Here is a 22,701-nt window from a genome sequence, read left to right as displayed (position 1 = left end):
CAACAACCGAAGAACACTGCCGTAAAGCAACCGGTTTACAACAATTACAGCTACAGTGTGTGTTTTCACTACAGCAATTAGAGGGCTCTGTAGTGCTGCGCAATAAGCAGAACTATACTAAAGCATGCGTGAACACTGCTGTGGTTAATGGTTGTTTATAGTGGTGGTAGGTTAGTTAATTCGTGTTATATTACATAATTTAGGTAAAACTGTCAAAAAAGAATGTATTTTAAATGTTGTTTTAATTAATATGGAGTTAGAAATATTATACACTTTATATCAAACGTTAATATGTCTATCGTGTTAATAATGTATGCCTGTAACCGGTAAACCATTCAAACCTCTCCCACCGAAATTATACTATAGTTATTTGTATGTAAGTGCGTGTGTGTGGAACTGCAGCGTTGGACGAATGTTGCATGAAGCACAATAAGTCTTTCATAACAAAAAAAAAATCACAAAAGCGAGTAAGCGACACAACATCGAACATGCAGACTGAGCGAGGTTGACTGGGAATCATCTACTAGGTTCAAGAGCAACATCTGAAGCGACTGCAAAGTGTTACATAATTCCCGGATCATAGTCCACGGGAGCGGGTCCTTGGCCAGTCAGACCGACAGAAACAAAGCGAGAAGCGGATTCCTTATACTGCAGTGCAATCGATCGAAACAGTAACGATTGTGAAGAACAGGGTAAGTAAAACTGAATACATTACTCATAGGAATGCACGTTTAATTTGCATGTATAATATCTTAAAACAAAAAAAAAAGTTGCGAAATAAACATTCAGTAAGTATCGCCTAAGATTGGCTACGTTTACTGTGAGTATTCGGTGTGTACAGGACAACTAGGCTAACATTTTATATTTAAAGAGTTTAAACAGTCGTTCTGTTTTGATTAATAAAATACATTTCGACATTTGTTGTTACTTTAACAATTTAGAACAGTTTGATTTATTTTGCATTTGTGTAAGTCTTCAAGGCTGTTTTGATGGAAGAAAAAGTTGGATATTTATAAAACTGTTCTGTTACTTGTTTATTTAATCTGCCGTCACGATGTTTTTTATGAAAGTTTTTTTTTTTTTAATTGTTGTGACCTTACTAATTGTAAATTGAGAATTTGCCATGCTGAGAGATAAAACCTCCCCTCGCAGCTGCTGATCAGTTGCTGACATCAGCATAAGACCTACTTCCCTCTTGACTACAGAGCTTGCTCTTTAGTTGAATGATACAGCCTTTGAACCTTATGGTTTGCTGTTTGCGTCCAGCCCTTGCCTTTCTATTCAATTCATTGTGCTGAGATGCCAACTCATTATGAAAAAATACACATACAGCAGATTAGAACGTTATTTAATAAGTGACAGAAGCTTTTAAATGTGTCCTTTAACAGTGCAGTGTGAGAAACGTCCTCTGACAGCGGGAGAGATGGCTGAGATGATGGCCAGGCGCATCGAGGAGCTGCAGACCCCAGCCTTCGTGGTGGACCTGCCGAAGGTGCAGAACAATGCTGCCGCGATGATCGAGCGCTTCAGGAACACGGGGGTCCGACTGCGCCCCCACATGAAAACTCACAAAACTGTGTAAGATACACTGAACGAGACTTACAAAACTGTGCGAGATAAAAAAGAATGAGACTCACAAAACTGTGTGAGATACACTGAACGAGACTCGCAAAACTGTGCGAGATACACTGAACGAGACTTACAAAACTGTGCGAGATAAAAAAGAATGAGACTCACAAAACTGTGCGAGATACACTGAACGAGACTTACACAGAACCAGACTCGCATGACGAGCTCGTCTACAGTAGAACAGGAGTCTCCAGCCCTGGTTGTGGAAAGCCCCTATCCTGCAGGTTTTATAGGTGTCTTTACATCATCAGTGGCTAAAGATCTGGAACACCTGTTAATCTTGACTAAGCCAATAATTGGTTCTTAAGTAACTGAGAGATTGGTTGAAACAAAAACCAGAAGCCCCAGTAGCTCTCCAGGACCAGGGTTGGAGATCCCTGCAGTAGACTGTACACTATAGACAGTGTATTTATTGGCACACTGCAACAACTCACCCCCATACAAATATCCTGCAGGCACCTACGAGTGAGGTTTGGTAATATCACTTCTTTAATAACGTACTTGGCACACAGAAGCTTGACTCAAGTTGTATCCTGGGTACAACACTCGACAGCCTCCAGCACTGAAAGGGTTAGCAAGGTTGCAAGCATAGGCCATTTTTGAAATCAACAAATCTATAGCAAAGGAAACCAATAACTCACTTGGTAACTGATTCAATTTCTGATATCAGAAATGTAATTCTTGTTATGAGCAGGGTTGGGGTCAATTCCTGTTTTTCAATTCCAATTCCTTTTTAAAATCAATTCCCTTTTTATCAATTTTAACACACCATTGATCAAAATTGCAATTAGCAGTAGTCTGTTAAAATGAGCTTCTCACAGTGGCAGCATATTACTTCAATTGAAGTCACTGTTAGTCAATTTATTTGGCTTCAAATGAAAGCAGTTGGCAATTATTCCTTCAACGGTATTGGAATTGGGAATTGATTTTAAAAAGGAATCGGAAATTAAAATAAATTTCCCCCAGCCTTGGTTATGGATGGATGTGCATGGTCACACTGTGTCCTGCGTGTTTGCGTTGTAGGGAATGTGCTGACATCATGACGGGGGGCTCTCGCCGCTGCATTGTCGTGTCCACGCTGGCTGAAGCGTTCTTCTATGCGGAGCACGGCTTCGATGACATCCTGTACGCGTACCCACTGCCCGTCGATAAGCTGGCGCGTTGCGCGGAGCTGGCACAGAGACTCGCTCTCTTCCACGTGCTGGTGGACAGTGTCGCCGCCCTGCAGGAGCTCCGCAACACACCCCTGACCGGAGGCAAGCTGTGGAGCGTCTGGCTGAAACTGGACTGCGAGAACAAACGCGGTGAGCTGCCTAGTGAGCTGTCTCTCATACCCACACCACGACATCTCGGTCCTAGAGGCAACGATCCTGGTTAGCTTTCACTATTGATAATCGTGAAAAACACGATTATCGATAAGAATCTTTCAGTGCAATAGCTAATCAAGAAAGACAATAATAATAATAATAATAATAATAATAATAATAATAATAATAATAATAATAATAATTATTATTATTATTATTATTATTATTATTATTATCAGGCATGTTCCAATCCTAACACTTGATAACTAACATCAGAGGGTCCCATTGACAGCCAAGCAGCAGCAGTGGTCCGTCTCAGTTTGTATCCAGTCAGAAAGCTGTGATCTCCGCTTGCTTATTTAAGTGATTGCTTAAATCTGAGCAAGAGAGAGCTGGACTTCTGCAACACTGCACTGTTAAAATTACTTTCACAACACTCGCAGTGGAAAATATAAAACTTGACTCTGAGTCTCATTACTCCCAACCAGCTGGGGCCAAACCCTGTTCACATCAGTAGTGAGTTGCTTGGAATCTGTACCATATTAATAATTGTCATTGTTTTATGTTTTTATTACTTAACAATACAGAGATAATGTGCTCTTCACACCTTTGACCTGCGCTTCTTCTATGCTGTCTCACTGTTTACAGTAAAATTTCAATTCTTCTGTGTGGAAACTCCCAGCAGTATGGTTCAGGATTATAGGTCAGCTCAGAATCCCAGGGTCCGGATTAGAGAGTCTGTTGTTCTGAAACCTTCATCGACGCTGATAAAGGACACTAAGTAGCAGACAGCAGGAATATACAGAGAATGAATAGAGTTGACTTCATCAGGAGTTCACCAGTAACCTGGAAAAGTCTTAAATGTTGATTTAACAAACATGCATATTTTGATGTGGATCAAGATAGTATTAGGTATTATATTATTCTTATTTATTTCTTAGCAGACGCTCTTATCCAGGGCGACTTACAATTGTTACAAGATATCACATTATTTTTACATACAATTGCATTATTTTTTAACACATTATTTTTACATACAATTACATTATTTTTGTACACATTATTTTTACATACAATTACCCATTTATACAGTTGGGTTTTTACTGGAGCAATCTAGGTAAAGTACCTTGCTCAAGGGTACAGCAGCAGTGTCCCCCACCTGGGATTGAACCCACGACCCTCCGGTCAAGATCAAAGTACAGTTTTATTATCAGTCAGTACAGTTTACCATACATGTACAACACGTTGCACCAGATCAAATGAATAGAAAGCTGTAAACATACACGTGTTCTGTATTGGACTACATTATGCGTCAGATGATTTCAGTAGCATACAGTAACTTTCTAATCTTACTATTTTATTTCCCAAAGTGACAAAGGAGAGGTAGAAATCAATGTGATTGGTATGAAGTAGAGTGTGATAGTAAGAGCAGTGCTATTATCAGGAGCCTGTCTCCATTGACTCCCACTATCCTGGCCGGGTCATTTCAATGTGGTGATAATCACCGGAGGGTGACATTAACAGGAGTGATGTTAAGCAGGTTTTACAGTATCAGCAGTCATGCATGAGAAGCCTCTGGTAAGGATTTGTCAAAACTGCTGCCCATCTTCTCTAGTGTGTAGATGTCATCCCGGACAGAGAACATAAGACACAATTCTAAAGTTAAAAAAATGAATAACCCTTTTTATGTCAGGAGTTCATGAGTGCAATCTTCATGAAATCTTTAATAAAAAATGATAATGAGACAGCCTACAGAACATTGCAGCAAGAACAAGGCTGCTTCTCGAGAGAACAAACTGTTTTACACAACGGAACCTACTTGTGTCTACACCCGTTTAAATTGGGTTTAGTCGGCTGTTCTGATTGCTGGTGCCACTGTCACTGTGTTTCTGAAGGTTCTGGGTACTGTTGTGTTTGCATAGCTGGAGTTCCTCACGATGACCCCGCAGCTCTTGATCTAGCGAAGGCCATATCTGAGAGCCCGGGCGTGGAGCTGACTGGGGTGTACGCACACTGCGGGAACAGCTATGACTGCACAGGACTGGAGGAGATCCACGCCGTGGCACAGGCCACAACTACAGCTACTCTGCGCTTCATGGACAAGTAAGCCAGACTGTACTGCTGTGATACTCTCAATACAGCTGGTGCCAGGAGTCAGGCTGCACTGCTGTGATACTGTCAATACTGGTAGTGCCAAGAGTCAGGCTGTACAGTTGTGATACTGATCTGATGTTACTGCCAGAAGTCATTCTGTACAGCTATGATACTGTCAATACTGCTACTGTCAGGAGTCAGACTGTACAGCTATGATACTGATCTGCTGTTACTGCCAGGTGTCAGGCTGCACTGCTATGATACTGACGTGCTGTTACTGCTAATTCCAGGAGTCCCGATCAGACTAAGGCATGTGTAGTACAGGGTCATTCTAAAGTTAGTAGGCCACTCTGTTATGGTACAGCAGTGATTGTGTTTGTCACACGTATGTAAAACTTTCATATTGTGAAAATATGTTAAAAAGCATTAAAGACGTTATTGTAGGAACGTTTTGCAAGCGAGATCAGACTGTTTAAAATAAGTTATACTTTTTTTCTTTATAATAGTTTATATAGTCCTAACACTCTGGTATTGCCTGTCCTGTACTCAGCCTCCTAACACTCCACCCTGGTATCACCTGTCCCGTACCCAGCCTCCTAACACTCCTCTACTCCCTGGTATTGCCTGTCCTGTCCCCAGCCTCCTAATACTCCACTCTGGTATTGCCTGTCCTGTACTCAGCCTCCTAACACTCCACCATGGTATTGCCTGTCCCGTCCCCAGCCTCCTAACACTCCTCCCTGGTTTTGCCTGTCCCGTCCCCAGCCTCCTTACACTCCACCCTGGTATTGCCTGTCCTGTCCCTAGCCTCCTAACACTCCTCCCTGGTATTGCCTGTCCCGTCCCCAGCCTCCTAACACTCCTCCCTGGTATTGCCTGTCCCATCCCCAGCCTCCTAAAGCTCCTCTTGTTCCAGGTTGAAAGCGGCTGGTATTTCTTGTCCTGTGTCCAGTATTGGTTCCACTCCCTCCTGCAGTCACCCCGTCACAGACATGGCCTTGCTGAGTGAGGTGCATCCTGGGAACTATGTCTTCTACGGTGGGTGTCAGTTCAGAATGGCCTGTTTGTTTTTTTGTTTTTTATTGTGTATTTTATAATAGCCCAGGAGACATGAAGGTCAATGAGTGTCCTCCCGTGCCCTGCAGGTCTGTGCTTTAAGCTCACCAGACACCTGGTGCGATGATGAGAAACAGTCCCTGACGGTTTTTCCTCCCTAACCCGTGTCAGAGCCAGAGCCAATATGACGCTCCCTCTGGAATCCCCAGTGAAGGCCGGCAACTTCGCATGGCCAGGACTCAAACCTGCGCCTCCCTTGACTGTTTGACATTAAATATGATTACTATAATACAGTCAGCGCCGCTTTATCGGGACGCCTCAGGAGAAGGAGAAATATCCTGAATAAGCGGCTGTCTTAATTAAATGAGAGGCAGTTGAGACGACCTTTTTGATTCTTAATGAAAAGAAAAATAATTAAATCACATCACATTATGAAAAAATGTTAAATACATAATTTAAAATACAAGTCAATGTTTTTTATTCCTCAACAAAATTAATCGCATCTGCAATCTTGACACGCCCACTTTCTTTGCAACAGCAGCCTGAGAAACCACAGGAGACTCCAGCTCCTTCAAGAGTTCAACGTGGTTTACGCAAGTCACAGTGTAATCACATACTCACTGCACTGTGCTACGCGACCTATCTTGCTCTGAAAAGCGGTCTCCATTCAACATTTGAAAATACTGTATCCCAATTAAACGAAGTGACGTCCCAATTAAACTACATAAATAGCATTGGGAAGAACCATCTCCCAGAGTTGTATCCCATTTTAGCAGCAATCCCGATTATCAGTACCCCAATTTAGTAATAAAAATAGTATATTGAGTAACCACACAATAACACAGAACAATCATAGGGAAATAATGAGGTAAATAAATTATAAATGGGGGGGGGTGGGGGGGAGAGGGTGTGTTTGGTCTCTGTGTAAAGCCTAGTTGGGGATGGAACCAGCACTAAGCCGGTAGTCCCAGTTTGATACTTGAGTGAATAGAGATGGTTTAACAGTCTAGTTTCATGGTGCAGACGTGGTATTATTGTGTTACTAGGTTTCTTTTTAGTACTGCTATATGTTACATGGCATTGCTGTGGTGTGTTACAAGGTAATAATGGAACTCAGAGACACAGCAATGTCACTGTCACTAATGTACAACTTTTTAAAGTTGTTTGTTTACCTTTGTCTGAAATAACCATTGTAGTCACTGAAAGAGTTAATGCTTTGAGAGCAGGGCTCAAGTGTTCATGGCGACGGTGTCATCATACAGCCGACCTCCATAGAAAACAATGGTTCTGGTTCTTGTGTGAGTGTTTAAAGGTATTCTATGGTGGGTCAAAACCTAAGTCTGTATAAGTGCCATGTTCTGTACAGGTATATCTTACAGTTGTAATGGACTGGTATCTCCAGTGCTATCTGCCAGTGTGTCTGTGTGTTAAACAGTTCGCTGGTCACTGTGTTCCTCTAGATGTCCAGCAGTCTCTGATCGGTTCCTGCAGGCTGGAGGACGTGGCAGTCCGAGTGCTGACCCGGGTGATTGGTCACTACCCTCACCGGAACCAACTCCTGGTGGACTGCGGCTGGACCGGGCTCAGCTTGCACAGTCTGGGGCGCCTGGACACTGGGTATGCAGTGATCGACGGGCACCCAGAACTCAGGCGAGTACCCTGCTGTCAACACAGGACTCAAAACTGAAACCTTATATCTGTGTTTAAGCATGTTACGCTCAAGTACCGACACAATAAACACACTGGTACAGTGAAAATGAAACTTTACATTTCAGACAGGATATCAAACAGTTGCTTCAGGAGAGTTCTGAAAAGATACCCACCCCCCTCTACAAGGGAGAAGGCTAGGGGGGTCTGTTGAGGGAAGTGTGGTGTGCTGTTAACATTATTATATATGCGGTGTGACTCTCAATGTTTTGTTTTTGTAATTTTTTTAAATTTTTTTTACGACTTTCAGTGCTGTTTTTTGCTCCTTGTTTTTGTTTTTAACATTTTTTTTGAATCTCAGTTCTTTGTTTTTTTATAACAGATTTTTAAGAATCTCAGCCAGGGCCTTGTATTCCCTGCAAGCACCCTGGTTTTTGGATTTTAAAGTGGCTTGTGTTGGCTGTGTTTTGCAGCAGACCTCACTTGAAATTCAAGGCCTGTGCTGGTGATGATTCACTTCATTGAGCAGCTTCAACACAGCACACAAAACACAGAGGAACACAGCACAGCAACCAGGACAGACACTTGCCAATTCCTCCCTGGAACTCATCCAGAAATTCAAACACCAGTCATAAACTGTACTGCAAAACTATAGGAAACTAAATCAATCAGGAATAAAAAAAATCGAACTAAAAATGTATTTGGCTTTTAAGAAGAATCAGGGAGAAAGGTGGATCAAGTTGTTCTAGGACATCCCTCTTATAAAATAAATAAATAAATAACAAAAACACAAAATGCACATGCTGGATATTCCAGCACTGCCCTGTGTTGTTGTGTTGTGTTGTGTTTTGTTTTGCTCTGAGTGAGTGTGGCTTGTTTCATTCCCCCGGACCAGGCTGATCGGGATGACCCAGGAGCACGGCCGGATCGAGCCAGTCTCGGGACAACTGGAATTTGAGAAGTTCCCTCTGGGTTCCATGCTGGCGATCATTCCCTACCACGTGAGTAACGAGGAGAACATGCACAAGACACAGCCTCCCAGTCCGGATCACTAGAAAGTGTGAAAAGAATTCCACAAATTCTACCCGTTTTGCACTTCCAATAGCGACATAGGTCTGTGCAGTCCTGAAAAAATACATGTTTTTAAATGTATTTTCATTTTTAAAACATGTTTTTTGATACTACATTGAGGTTAAAGGAAGTTCTTAGTTTCTATGCCTTATTCTCAGGAAATCTGTTACACTTGTACTCCCTGGGCTATTTCACCTCAGCAGTGTCAAAGCTTGCTACTGGCAAAAAACATGTTAGCCAGTAGGAGAAGCAGCTGGTTGGTTCATGACATGGAAGAAGCTGTTGAAGGCACAGGGCCAATTTCACAGTCCAGGTGACCAAGGAAGTGCAGCCCTTCCTGAAGCTTGGCTTGCTGAGAGAGATGCATTACATTTGAGACCTGCTGTATATATTGAACGGAAATGCACAGTTGGTAAGATTTATGAAACTATAACTTTGACAGCCACTAGTCACTCGGTGGTCGAGGGTCTGTTAGATCTATCTGGGTTTCACTGCTTTTATTTTTCATGAGACTGGCAGCTTTTTTTAAACGCTGTGGTTTTGTGCTGTGTCTTTCAGTCCTGTGCTACAGCGGCCATGCACCCAGTCTACTTCGTGCACTCGAATGGAGAAATTGAGGCCACTTGGAAACCCACTCGAGGCTGGTAAACCAGCTCAGAACACAGCCAGGCCGGGGACACCACCACGAAAAGAGCACCAGCAGTATTGTAGTGATCTAAACAGTAGCAGATCTTACAGGTAGAATGAATAGGGTGCACACAATTAAATCATTCTTTCACTGACCTGGAATTCATGGTATTTGGTTTCCAGTTCTTGTTTCTGTCTTTTATCCTTGAAACTTATTTTTAACACGTATGAGCTCAGCAAGGTTCAAGACCATTACAAGGTGCTTCTAGTTCTTCTTTTTGCTAGGAACCTGGCTGCTATTAAACTCCTTATGGCTGGCTTTAACCAATCACATTTGTATTTTTTTTTTCTTTTAACACTGAAATTCCAGTGTTGGTGTGGTGTGTTGCACATCTAATGCACTTCATATAACTGGACAAGGTAGTCGAGATATTTTCTCTGCTTTTGTTCTGCGACTGAACTGTTTGAAACACTGTGCTGGAAAACATGAAAGGGTCCGGTAGTATAGATCCTGCTGCTTCCATACTGAAACTGCAGGGCAGGTGACTGAGTTCAGCATTCTTTCTGTAAGACCAAGAAAGGAGGGGGCCGAGAGCACAGGGGGACTAATACCTGCGTTGAGGAGAGGGCTGCTCGCTAGTGATGCTTCAGAATGAGGAAAACCTATTCGAAGCTATAATTTAAACTAAATAATGACATGGGGCAGCTAAAATGGTATTGAAGCTTAAGGGTAGTGAAATGGAAACAAATACACCTTTAGAGTTTGCTCAGGTGACCAGCTGGAAGGAAATAAGAATATACAATTGACAAATGAGAGGCCATTCAGTCCATGTAAGCTTGTCCGGTTCCAAGTAGCCGATTCATCTCAAAATGTAGTCAAGTTGGCTCTTAAAGGAGCCAAGGGTTTCTGCCTCAACAACATGACTAGGTAACCCATTACATACCCTCACCACTCTGTGTGAAGAAGTGTCTCCTTCCCTCTGTCCTAAGTCTGTCTCCATTTCCAACTTATATACTGTGCTTAAAGTAACTATTTGTGTCAACTCCTTTTAAGATTTTAAAGACCGACCATTTCCCCCCTCATTCTTCTTTCTTCCCAGTCCAATAGATTCAGTTCTTTCAGCGTTTCTTCGTAGCTCAGGCCTTTAAGCCCTGGGATTAGTCTGTAGTGGGGACAGTATATAGAGCGGACAGTGCAGCAGTGTCTTCATACCACCTTTCAGCACTTGACAATGTGCAAAGTCCTCGGCATGGAAGTAATTGCCAATACAGAATCTCTCAGACATGAAGTTATCTGCAGTACCTATGAAAGGTTGCCTCCATGTAGACCCAGATATTGATACTTTCAATAATTCATATTAGACCCACCCCACACCCATCCCCACTCCAGAAAGAAGATGCAGGAGTTACAAATTTACAACATAGAAATGGTATCTTATCAAGAAACTGGTTTCCCAAAGTCTGCCCTGGGGTGCAGGGTGGGGTCCCCCTCTTCTGATCCGTCTGGTGATGTCTTTGGGGTGAATCCCTTGAAAGTACAAGTTGTCCCGTTTCTCAAACCTCTTCCCACAGAGCTTGCAGGGAAACCGATAGGAGGCCTCTTCTTCATGTGCCAGTTCAGAGCTGCCTTCTGTCGACAGGTGTACCTGCAGAACACACACCTGGAGAGAGGGGAGGGGATATTACTTCTCCTCCAAATTCCTTATTAAAGCTAGCAATACCTATTCCAGTACTAATTACCTTATAGAAGTGGTACTTTTGTCAATTGGGCAGTTTACCCCTCACTATAAACACTCAATGAATTAATGAATCTACAGTTCTAATATCAAGGAGTATGATGTAGAATGAAAGGAGAGTGAGTGAGGTTATAGGCGGGAGGGTGAGAGATATACTCACTGCAGTGGCTTTTCCCCAGGGTGAATTTGCTGGTGAACCAAGCCATAAAGCTCCTGTCTCCTAAAACAAGACAACTAGGTGGAAGAGTAAGATCAGTAAAAACATCATACTGTGCAAACCACGACCTTCCCTAGCCACAATGCACACTACCCTCCAGCAACGCCTCAATGGGCATTCATTCTCTAGATCAGGTGCAGACAGCATCCAGAACACAGATCAAAAGATGCCTTCAATAGAGAACCTTCACTTTACCTTGTGTGCAGTAGGAGAATGCGTGCATGCAGCCGGGAAACGGGCACTTCTTAATACGCAGCCGCTCGTGACAAGCCACGATGTGAGCGAGAGACAGGGTTAGCAGAGCCAGGAGTCTAGTGTTTGAGAGGGGAGAGGGAGAGGATTAGCACAACCAGGAGTCTAGTGTGAGAGAGGGGAGACAAGGTTAGCACAGCCAGGTCACTGCGTTGTAAATATATTAGACCCAGGCTGTAAAACCTGACCACACAGATGAGGTGTCGGAGCACTGGGTTGTGAGTTGAAAAGCCTGAACTATCCCAAACTGTCCCGTTGAACACGGAGCCATATGGTCACCTCAGTAATATAAATCAACATGCACTTACTAACCTCCCATTCATTCCACTGTCCGTTCGGCCAAAGATGCCACCCTCTGCAGACGTGTTGCTTCCCAACAGAACAGGGGTCAGTGGACCCCGCCTCTTCCACTGCGTAGCACAGGGGCAAGACATTTCAAGGGGACGTTGCTTGTTTAGGACCTGCGTTGTTAATTGTTGGTCATTTTTAAATAAATAAATAAATACATAAACGGCTGGTGTTCTGTTGATTTAGTTTGTCCTTTTCAATACTCCGTAGGGTTTATAAATACAACCGCAGAGGGAGTTCTGAAGTAAACCACAGGAATCAGAATTTGCAAGTAACATTGAAAACACATCGGAACCGTGGAGTTAAGAAAGAGATATTGACTGTATTACTGTCAGGGTTGTTAATCCGAGCTCAGTGAAATGCGTAGCTGTGATGCCAGGGGGACATGAATTTGAGTTAAACCAGGTTTAATTTTCTGTCTCCTGAGGCACAATGACAGCTACCCAATACCATATGCCCTAAACACTCATCATTTATATGTGTTAAAATGTCAGAATACACAGATAGCATGTTAATATGTACAGTATATGTTTAAACATTAGGTAAGGATTATAATCATTAGAATATTGTGTAGGCACTGGACAGTCCGGGGTCTGTTTACATCCTATCCACTGCTGTGCCACCGCCTCTCTCTGTCGAGCTGCGTAGGGAAGCTATTCTTTTTTTTTTTTTTTTTTTTTTTTTATAAATTTAGTCGTTGCCAATTAGTTTTTTTTTGTTTTATTATTTTCTCCCCAATATTTGAAATGCCCAATTATTTTTTAGGCTCAGCTCACCGCTATTACCCCTGCGCTGACTCGGGAGGGGCGAAGATGAACACACGCTGTCTTCCGAAGCGTGTGCCGTCAGCCGCCCGCTTCTTTACACACTGCGAACTCACCCTGCAGCCGCCTCAGAGTTACAGCGTCGGAGGACAACGCAGCTCTGGGCAGCTTACAGGCAAGCCCGCAGGCGCCCGGCCAGACTACAGGGGTCGCTGGTGCGCGGTGAGCCGAGGACACCCTGGCCGACCTAACCCTCCCTCCTCCCTCCTGCGCAGAATATGCACAGAATCGGAGCAAGTAGGCAATGAATTTTCAGAATCTTTGCAGAATCTGCGCAGACTTAACAAAGTCTGCCTCTCGTGACCGCACCCAATGTTTCTGCCGCTTATTTGATTACAGTAACAACATGTTAGATATTTTATATATATATGTGTGTGTGAAATTGTCAAATCTACAGTAGCTTTCAATAAGTAACTAACTTAATAACTTCAAATATAACTTGTGTGAGACGTGATTACAATCTACACTTGACTAAATTGCGTTGTACTTTGCGTTTTAGTTTCCACCACCAGACAGACGCAACAATCTCACCAGTGCACCAGCCAGCGTCCACAGACAGCGAGGATGTGTGACAGCATGACAGTTTGTGTGGGTGAGTATTCCTTATCAGAATCATTGTTACTGTAGCCAGGTCTGGGACAGGTATCTCAATCACTGCATCTCTATGGTATATTGCAGTCAGAATTTCTTAAAGCTCACAGTATTTCTGACGCCATTTACCACGTCCCTCTTATCCTGTGTACAGGTATCCTTCAATGCATTAAAATAAATGCAGCAGAATGCAATGAAATCCCTTTTCCCTGATTTACGATTCCTTGGGCAACAGCAACGTTTGATGGCATTATTATTATTATTATTATTATTATTATTATTATTATTATTATTATTATTATTATCATTATTATTATTATTATTATTAATAATAATAATAACCTCCTGCTGCTGCAGGTAGAAGCAGGTTAAATGATAACGTGTACACGTAGATGAACCTACCTTTAGGGAATGTAAACAAGCTAGACAGCTATCCATGTCTGGTTTATAATAGAAGGGTCAATTCCATTTCCCTTTTAATCAATTCCAACACATCACTGATCAAAATTACAGTTAGCAGTATTCTGTTAAAATGAGCTTCTCACTGTGGCAGCAAATTACTTCAGTTGAAGTCACTGTTAGTCAAAATTAGATTGGCTTCAAATGAAAGCAGTTGAACAATCTCAACAATTATTAGGTCTCTAAAATTCCAATTCTAATTCCTTTAAATAAATTAGAATTGGGAATTGATTTTAAAAAGGAATTGAAAAACATGATTCCCCGTCCAACCCTGCTCATATTCCAACAAATACAGCTTGAATTTGGCGTGTGAGTTTTGATCAGGGGTTTCAAACCGAATGTACATACAGTAAACTACACGATGCGTTGGTATACCCCTAAACCCCATAACGCTCGCTGCCACCACGTTTTATCTGTAAAGTATTCGCTAAGTATAATAATGACCCCTAGTTTACTGTGCAGAAGAGGGAAGAGTGTGTCTGTCTGTGTGCAGCTATTTTTTATGATGTCCCCATCCTAAAATGTTAGCTGGATATTTATTTACTCTTCTGTAAGATTTCAAAATTAAAATACTTGTTCGTCCAGCACTATGAAATACTCTAGCACAAAAATGTCTTGGACAAAAACTTTTGACAGATTTTACAGTGTTGATTGATGTTGTTGTCTCTGCGCTCCCAGTCTGGTCTCTTCAGGGTCCCCCCCTGCGCACAACCCTGGCTGCCCTCCAGCAGCTCCTCTCGTGGGTTCACACTCACGGTCGCCACTGCCCCCTGCAGCCCTGCCACAACCCCTCCCGGGCAGAGAAAGCAGCAAAGCGCCCCCCGAAGGTGACCCGCTGGGCCTGCGGAGGTGGGCACAGCTACTCCTGGGAGCTCAGCCTATTGGTGGATCCAGAGGAGCACCCGAGGCCAGAGGGGCGCCCCATGCTGGTCAGTGGAGGGAGGGTGAATCCCAGGAGGGAGGCGCAGGGGGACGATGAGGAGAGAGAGGCTGGCTCGGGTGTCGAGCAGACACAGCCTCACAGCACAATTAGAGCCAGTCTTGTTTGTATGCTCATGCTCCCAGAATACATAATAAAGAGGATACACAATGCTTCGAAGACATAAAGAAAGAGGTTATTTATGTTTGTGTGTTTCAAGTTTTTTCTCTTTATACCACGCATAATGAACCATTTACTCGTGATGCTAGATTAAATGAAGTCATTCATTTTTGTTTTCCGGATTAAACATCGCCATTGCTGTGGGGAGCTCTGAAATTCAGAGCTTCACAAAGCCGTTACAGTGATGTCACACTGCTACAAGCTGGTCATTTAAATTGGAGAAATAAATGAGATTTGGAAAACCAAAGCTACCACATCAGTTCAATTTATTGTGTCTCTCTTATTCCAGAGTTCCTGGATCACACAGCAATGAATGTGGAGCCGGAGGATTTGCAAAGGTAAGGGATGAAAAGAAGATGAATTTCCAACCATTAGTGCAACATTGCTTAAAGGACACCTCGGTGCAAAGGCCACCCCACAATTAAAGCCATATTTTTACAGATTCCATTGTCGTCAGTATTAATAGACCTTCAATATTAAGTCAGCCACACTGTTAAGGCCACATTGTGTTGGTCCCTTGAATTGTTTAATAGAAACATTTTCCTGTAGTCTATTACTAACCATTTGCACATACTGTATAGTAACATTAGATTGGTAGTTGACTGCATTTGGCAATCGTTACAAAACAGTCACTATGTTTGGTCTGTGATGTGGATCACACTGATGTCCACTGACCCAGAGAAAGGTTAAAGGCAGAAATGAGAGACTGGTGAATTAGTCTGCTGTCTGTCTGTATGTCTGTCACTCCTTGCCCCCCCAGATTGGAACCAAGGGCTCCAGGAAAAGGTGAAAGGCAGCCAGAATGAGAGGCTAGTCTGTTTACATCTTCATTTTATCCAATGCTTTGTCTCCCCCAGCAATCATGCCTATACACATAGTTAAGAAAGAGGCAGAGGAAGAGGATGAAGGAGATGATGAAAGTGTGGAGAGCGGAGGAGAAGGAGAGGAGTCTGGTGAAGAGAGTGAGATTGACCGCAGGGATTCGGAGTACCAGCAGTCTTCAGAGGACAGGGACAGGATGGACCCAAACGACTCTGAGTACCGGCCCTCAGACAGGTAACTCAGAGAGACGGTTCATGGGGATTGTGTCGGGAGTCATCGCACGATTTTTCTCTGGGTCAGTGGACATCAGTGTGATCCACATCACAGACCAAACATAGTGACTGTTTTGTAACGATTGCCAAATGCAGTCAACTACCAATCTAATGTTACTATACAGTATGTGCAAATGGTTAGTAATAGACTACAGGAAAATGTTTCTATTAAACAATTCAAGGGACCAACACAATGTGGCCTTAACAGTGTGGCTGACTTAATATTGAAGGTCTATTAATACTGACGACAATGGAATCTGTAAAAATATGAATTGCATGTCTCTCTTTCTGTCCTTGCTCTCTGCAGCTCTGGCGAAGGAAAGCATGTGCGTTCAGTGAGGTAGGTGACAGCCACACAGCTCCAATCTGTCAGTTGCTGGCTCTCTTTCAATAGGAACTGTCACTCTCACAGACTGGGGGACAGCTGGTTCTCCCTGGATGGGCATGTAGTGGAGACCCCTGTGCATCTCCATGTAGGTATGTATATTTATGTAAAAGAAGCACTTATTCAATTATGGTGAAACTTAGAAAATACATTATTTAGCTACATTTATTTAGATTATCTGACTGTGGGGATTTATGGTTCCTCCTTTATACAAGTTTCCCATAGTAAAAGCACAGCAAAGTGTAGTAAAGCACAGTGATCCATGCACAAGCCTGCTTAGTCCTGTTTCCCAGTTTTACATGTAACGCTACTGTTTCCTTCTTAGCCTTTTAATTAGTGCAATAAATGAAGAGGGTTGCATGAGTCCAGCATGAGGCTACAGTGCTTATGAGGAGGCTATTGTGTGTGCCTGATTGAAATAATAATCAATCATTTAATATGCATTGATCCAGCAACACAATGATAGTAAAACAATTCAGAATCAATCAAATATTTGCCTTTTTGAAAAGACCACTGATTTCCAGTCTGAAGTTAGCTTTATATTTGGTCTTAACTACAGGAGCCAGACCTCAGTATAGTCCACAGTCAAAGTGTGCTTACTTTAAAAAGCACTGTATAAAACACAGAACAAGGGGAAACATGTTTTCAGCTGTATTTTTAGAGGGATCACTTCAGAACTCTCTACAGCAAAAAACACCAAGCCTGGTCTGTGGTACGGCTTTATTATTTTTCACAATGTTGGGAACCCTTGTCAGTGAGTTTTCACATTGATGTTAATATTGAAAAAAAATGCCTTGTTCTCTTGAATTGAAGCTCTGCGTGTAGTTGCACTTTATCATGGTGTAAGAAAGGCAGCTTTGTATTTGTTTTAATAGTAGTGAATATCATGGTGGAGATTTGTCTTTCATGTGAATTTTAGTCATTTTTGTGAGAGTTGTTTTTCTGGTAAAAGGTCACCACAGTATTTGTGCAGTTCTCCCATGGCTGTACTATTCATTTACCATAGTTTACGCTGGTTTGCCATGTTTATTAATATGCTTTGCCATCCTTTGCTATTCTTTACAATGCTTGCCTATGCCTTACCATGCTGTCACTGTGCTTTTATAAGTCACTTCCAGCTTCCCTGTCCGGCTCACAGTGTGTCATGGTCTTGAGTTTGGAGAGTGACCTCTCTGTGACATTTCCTTTCAAGCAGAAGGGGTGTGTCTCCTGCTCCTACAGGGATTGTGGGAAAATTATCATGTCGCAGAACGGTGTCAGGGTGAGTCTCATCTCCTCTCCCCTCTCGTCACAATGGAATTGTGTGTGTCTGTCTGTCTGTGCACAACATGGAGGGGAGAGGAGAGGAGGGGGACTGACCAGGCACAGCAGTGAGTGTGAGGAGGGGAGGGGTGGGGGACTGACCAGGCACAGCAGTGAGCGTGAGGAGGGGAGGGGTGGGGGACTGACCAGGCACAGCAGTGAGTGTGAGGAGGGGAGGGGTGGGGGACTGACCAGGCACAGCAGTGAGTGTGAGGAGGGGAGAGGAGAGGAGGGGGCTGACCAGGCACAGCAGTGAGTGTGAGGAGGGGAGGGGAGGGGAGGGGGCTGACCAGGCACAGCATTGAGCATGAGGAGGGGATGGGAGGGAGGACTGACCAGGCACAGCAGTGAGCATGAGGAGGGGATGGGAGGGAGGACTGACCAGGCACAGCAGTGAGTGTGAGGAGGGGAGGGGTGGGGGACTGACCAGGCACAGCAGTGAGCGTGAGGAGGGGAGGGGAGAGGAGAGGAGGGGGACTGACCAGGCACAGCAGTGAGCGTGAGGAGGGGAGGGGTGGGGGACTGACCAGGCACAGCAGTGAGTGTGAGGAGGGGAGGGGTGGGGGACTGACCAGGCACAGCAGTGAGTGTGAGGAGGGGAGAGGAGAGGAGGGGGCTGACCAGGCACAGCAGTGAGTGTGAGGAGGGGAGGGGAGGGGAGGGGGCTGACCAGGCACAGCATTGAGCATGAGGAGGGGATGGGAGGGAGGACTGACCAGGCACAGCAGTGAGCATGAGGAGGGGATGGGAGGGAGGACTGACCAGGCACAGCAGTGAGTGTGAGGAGGGGAGGGGGCTGACCAGGCACAGCAGTGAGTGTGAGGAGGGGAGGGGAGGGGAGGGGGCTGACCAGGCACAGCAGTGAGTGTGAGGAGGGGAGGGGAGGGGAGGGGAGGGGGCTGACCAGGCACAGCATTGAGCATGAGGAGGGGATGGGAGGGAGGACTGACCAGGCACAGCAGTGAGCATGAGGAGGGGATGGGAGGGAGGACTGACCAGGCACAGCAGTGAGTGTGAGGAGGGGAGGGGGCTGACCAGGCACAGCAGTGAGTGTGAGGAGGGGAGGGGAGGGGAGGGCGCTGACCAGGCACAGCAGTGAGTGTGAGGAGGGGAGGGGAGGGGGCTGACCAGGCACAGCAGTGAGTGTGAGGAGGGGAGGGGAGGGGGGACTGACGAGGCACAGCAGTGAGTGTGAGGAGGGGAGGGGAGGGGAGGGGGCTGACCAGGCACAGCAGTGAGTGTGAGGAGGGGAGGGGAGGGGAGGGGGCTGACCAGGCACAGCAGTGAGTGTGAGGAGGGGAGGGGAGGGGGGACTGACGAGGCACAGCAGTGAGTGTGAGGAGGGGAGGGGAGGGGAAGGGAGGGGGCTGACCAGGCACAGCAGTGAGTGTGAGGAGGGGAGGGGAGGGGGCTGACCAGGCACAGCAGTGAGTGTGAGGAGGGGAGGGGAGGGGAGGGGGGACTGACTAGGCACAGCAGTGAGTGTGAGGAGGGGAGGGGTGGGGGACTGACGAGGCACAGCAGTGAGTGTGAGGAGGGGAGGGGAGGGAGGACTGACCAGACACAGCAGTGAGTGTGAGGAGGGGAGGGGAGGGTGGACTGACCAGGCACAGCAGTGAGTGTGAGGAGGGGAGGGGAGGGGGCTGACCAGGCACAGCAGTGAGTGTGAGGAGGGGAGGGGAGGGAGGACTGACCAGGCACAGCAGTGAGTGTGAGGAGGGGAGGGGAGGGGGCTGACCAGGCACAGCAGTGAGTGTGAGGAGGGGAGGGGAGGGGAGGGGAGGGGGACTGGCCAGGCACAGCAGTGAGTGTGAGGAGGGGAGGGGAGGGGAAGGGTGGGGGACTGACGAGGCACAGCAGTGAGTGTGAGGAGGGGAGGGGAGGGGGGACTGACGAGGCACAGCAGTGAGTGTGAGGAGGGGAGGGGAGGGGAGGGGGCTGACCAGGCACAGCAGTGAGTGTGAGGAGGGGAGGGGAGGGGGCTGACCAGGCACAGCAGTGAGTGTGAGGAGGGGAGGGGAGGGGAGGGGGCTGACCAGGCACAGCAGTGAGTGTGAGGAGGGGAGAGGAGGGGAGGGGAGGGGGCTGACCAGGCACAGCAGTGAGTGTGAGGAGGGGGAGGGGGGACTGACCAGGCACAGCATTGAGCGTGAGGAGGGGAGGGGAGTATCCAGACACACGGCTCTAGTATAGGCAGTGTGGCCACTAATACAGGAAACATGTTGGCATCTAAGATGTTTTAAACTAGTAGTATTTACCTCAATGCTTCAAAGTTTTTTGAGGCATGCCTGTTAATGAACTGTTATTTACAAAAACATGCTTTTAAACAGTAAATGAAAAGGAAAAGCCTAAATACTGTAGTATGTTACTTAATGTTTAGTAAAAAATACCTTGATTCAATGGAGATCTTGCGTTACAGTCTTACTACAAATATCTATGAACTTATTGTCCAGTCACTCATCACACCATTTAAATTGTGTTCAACTTACGACAACACACTGTGTCAACTGGACACCATTAACTAAAGATGTAAATAATCATGATAAAGTTAACTAATGATGTCCTGATGATCAACTATCATACCCTAACACAGTCATGCTCTTCTGTCCTTCCTCTCTCCCTCTCCACCCTGCTCGCTCCCCTCCCCCCTCCAGGTGTGAGTTCTGTGGATACACCTGTCGACAGAAGGTCTCTCTGAACTGGCACATGAAGAAGAACGATGTGGAGTTGTCCTACAGCTTCTGCTGTGAGCTCTGCGGCAAGTGGTTTAAGAGCAAACTGAACCTGCACTTCCACAAGGGCAAGAGCCACCCCCGACTGAAGAGCCATCGACAGAAAGACAGACAAACAGAGAGGAAACCCAGAGACCGTCTCCACCCCGACTGAAGAGCGACAGACAGACAGACAGACAGACAGACAGATAGACAGACAGACAGACAGGAAACCCAGAGGCTGTCTCCACCCCCACCTGAAGAGCTTCAGGACCATCGACAGACACACAGACGAGACAAACAGATAGGAAACCCTGAGGCTGTCTCCACTCCCGTCTGAAGAGCCTTGAGACCATCGACGGACACAAAGACAGAGACAGACAGAGAGAAAACCCAGAGGCTGTCTCCATCCCTTTCTGTCGACCGACACACAGACAGACAGACAGAGGAAACTGGCTGAACTGCAACTCTGTCAGTCCGTGACTCAGCTCTCAGAATCCGGTCGCCTTTCTCATGGAGGAAGTGAAAATATATTATATATATATATATATATATAATGTGTAGATTGCTAAACTGCTGTGTGTGTGCAATGCCTATTGTATTTTAAAGTTTAAAATGGTTGTTCAACATGTGTTACTTTTTTTTTTTTTTATTTAGTAATCGGCAATTATTTTGTATTATTTTCTCCCAATTGGGCATATCCAATTATTTTTTAGGCCCAACTCACCACTGCCACCCCCGCGCTGACTCGGGACCGGCAAAGAAGAGCACACGCTGTCCTCCGAAGTGTGTGCCGTCAGCCGACCGCTTTTTTCACACTGCAGACTCACCGTGCAGCCACCTGATAGCGACTCCCATAAGTAAGAGCTTACTGGCCACTCTAACCCTGAGTGGGTGAAAAATCAGCTTGTATCTTAAACAGCATCCTGGACTTGATTTTAGAATATATAGTTAAATAACAATATCATTTTAATATCATGTCATTTCCATCTGATATAAACTATCTGCCACAAGGGACTCCCGAGTGGCGCATCCAGTAAAGGCGCTCCTCGCAGGATGTGCCCTATAGCCTGGAGATCGCAGGTTCGAATCCAGGCTATGTCACAGCTGACCGTGACCGAGAGTTCCTAGGGGGCGGCGCACAATTGGCTGAGCGCTGCCCGGGTAGGGAGGGCTTAGGTCGGCAGGGGAATCCACGGCTCACCGCGCATCAGCGACCCCTGTGGCCGATAGGGCGCCTGTGGCTCTGCAGCGGAGCCGCCAGATCTGTGTTGTCCTCCGGCACGATAGGTCTGGTGGCATTGCTGTGGATCTGCAGTGCGAAAAATGACGGCTTGGAAGGAGCACGTTTCGGAGGACGCGTGTTCCAGCCTCCGTTTCCCGAGTCGGCGGGGGGGTTGCGAGCGGTGAGCCGGGGATACAGATAATAATTGGGCATGCTAAATTGGGGTGAAAACCGGGGTAAAAATAATTGGCGACGACTAAATTAAAAAAAAAAAAAAAAAAACTATCTGCCACAACACCATTTCAGACAGCTGTCTCATGTTAATATGTCTAATATATATTACAAAGAATTCTCAGATGGCTGTATCCCATGCATATCAGGGTCTACACTAATAAGGATATATCTGATGGTTGTTATACTGAGATAGGGTGTCGTGGGATACAAGCTGGTGCACTGTTGCCTCCAGTAGTCGTGTTTACAGAACATTAAAAATCTAAAGCCTGACAAACATCTTTAAAACAGCAAACATAATTTATCAGTGATTACTTCAAGAATGATAGCATAGGGGGTAGAGCAGGCGCTATTGCTGTAACAAACCCTTTCTATGATCCTGCTGTGCTCTGAATAGACGTTTCCAGACTCTGCTCCACATTCCTCTAGTTCAGAAGCTACACAATGGGATTCTGTAATACAAGGATAACCAAAGACTGCAGGACATGTATTACATTATCTTTAAGCCCAATGGTAGTGTATCAAGGTGCCCTATTTGTATGTCAGACTTACATTTCTGGTCTAGATTAATAAAAGAATATTTCACTCATTGACTTTGTATACAGTTATATTCATTACATTTAATTCAATTGCCCATAGTTGGGGAATAAATGTAGTGCTGTTGCTCATGATTTAGTCTAAAGAATTGCTGGACTAACTTTATACCTGTTTCACACACCTCTAGGGGGCACACAGCTGTTACATTGTGTTCATTGCAATTGAGATCAAATTTAACACCCACCTGCAGACTATCTGG

At 45.2% G+C, this 22,701-nt stretch overlaps 2 protein-coding genes across 5 annotated transcripts; both read left to right on the top strand.

The window, feature by feature from the left end:
* The first annotated feature begins 51 nt into the window (after window positions 1–51).
* On the top strand, window positions 52–9,759 carry zgc:162816 (uncharacterized protein LOC571260 homolog). Its single transcript, XM_034024039.3, has 8 exons — window positions 52–692; window positions 1,389–1,578; window positions 2,653–2,933; window positions 4,859–5,039; window positions 5,947–6,068; window positions 7,547–7,736; window positions 8,629–8,734; window positions 9,363–9,759. Exons 2-8 carry the CDS (start codon window positions 1,424–1,426, stop codon window positions 9,450–9,452), a joined length of 1,125 nt encoding a protein of 374 aa, XP_033879930.2. The 5' UTR covers window positions 52–692; window positions 1,389–1,423; the 3' UTR covers window positions 9,453–9,759.
* A 2,961-nt stretch (window positions 9,760–12,720) lies between these two features.
* LOC117414233 (transcriptional repressor CTCF-like) lies at window positions 12,721–22,485 on the top strand. Of its 4 annotated transcripts, XM_034924100.2 has the most exons (5): window positions 12,721–13,400; window positions 15,247–15,295; window positions 15,815–16,013; window positions 16,359–16,391; window positions 20,393–22,485. In XM_034924100.2, the coding sequence occupies exons 2-5, from the start codon at window positions 15,271–15,273 to the stop codon at window positions 20,622–20,624; spliced, it is 489 nt and encodes a 162-aa protein (XP_034779991.2). In that variant the 5' UTR covers window positions 12,721–13,400; window positions 15,247–15,270; the 3' UTR covers window positions 20,625–22,485. The 4 variants fall into 4 exon arrangements, 2 of the variants coding, with proteins under 2 accessions (XP_034779991.2, XP_034779992.2); XM_034924101.2 differs by lacking the exon at window positions 12,721–13,400 and having other exon boundaries at window positions 13,468–15,295; XR_009329705.1 differs by lacking the exons at window positions 12,721–13,400; window positions 15,247–15,295 and adding an exon at window positions 17,545–17,697 and having other exon boundaries at window positions 15,898–16,013; window positions 16,359–16,528; window positions 20,393–20,532.
* Window positions 22,486–22,701: the final 216 nt, after the last annotated feature.

This window comes from Acipenser ruthenus, chromosome 10 (assembly GCF_902713425.1).
Source record: "Acipenser ruthenus chromosome 10, fAciRut3.2 maternal haplotype, whole genome shotgun sequence".
Taxonomy (NCBI): Eukaryota; Metazoa; Chordata; class Actinopteri; order Acipenseriformes; family Acipenseridae; genus Acipenser; species Acipenser ruthenus.
Note: the sequence above shows the minus strand (reverse complement) of the source record. Positions and strands in the feature narration are given on the sequence as shown.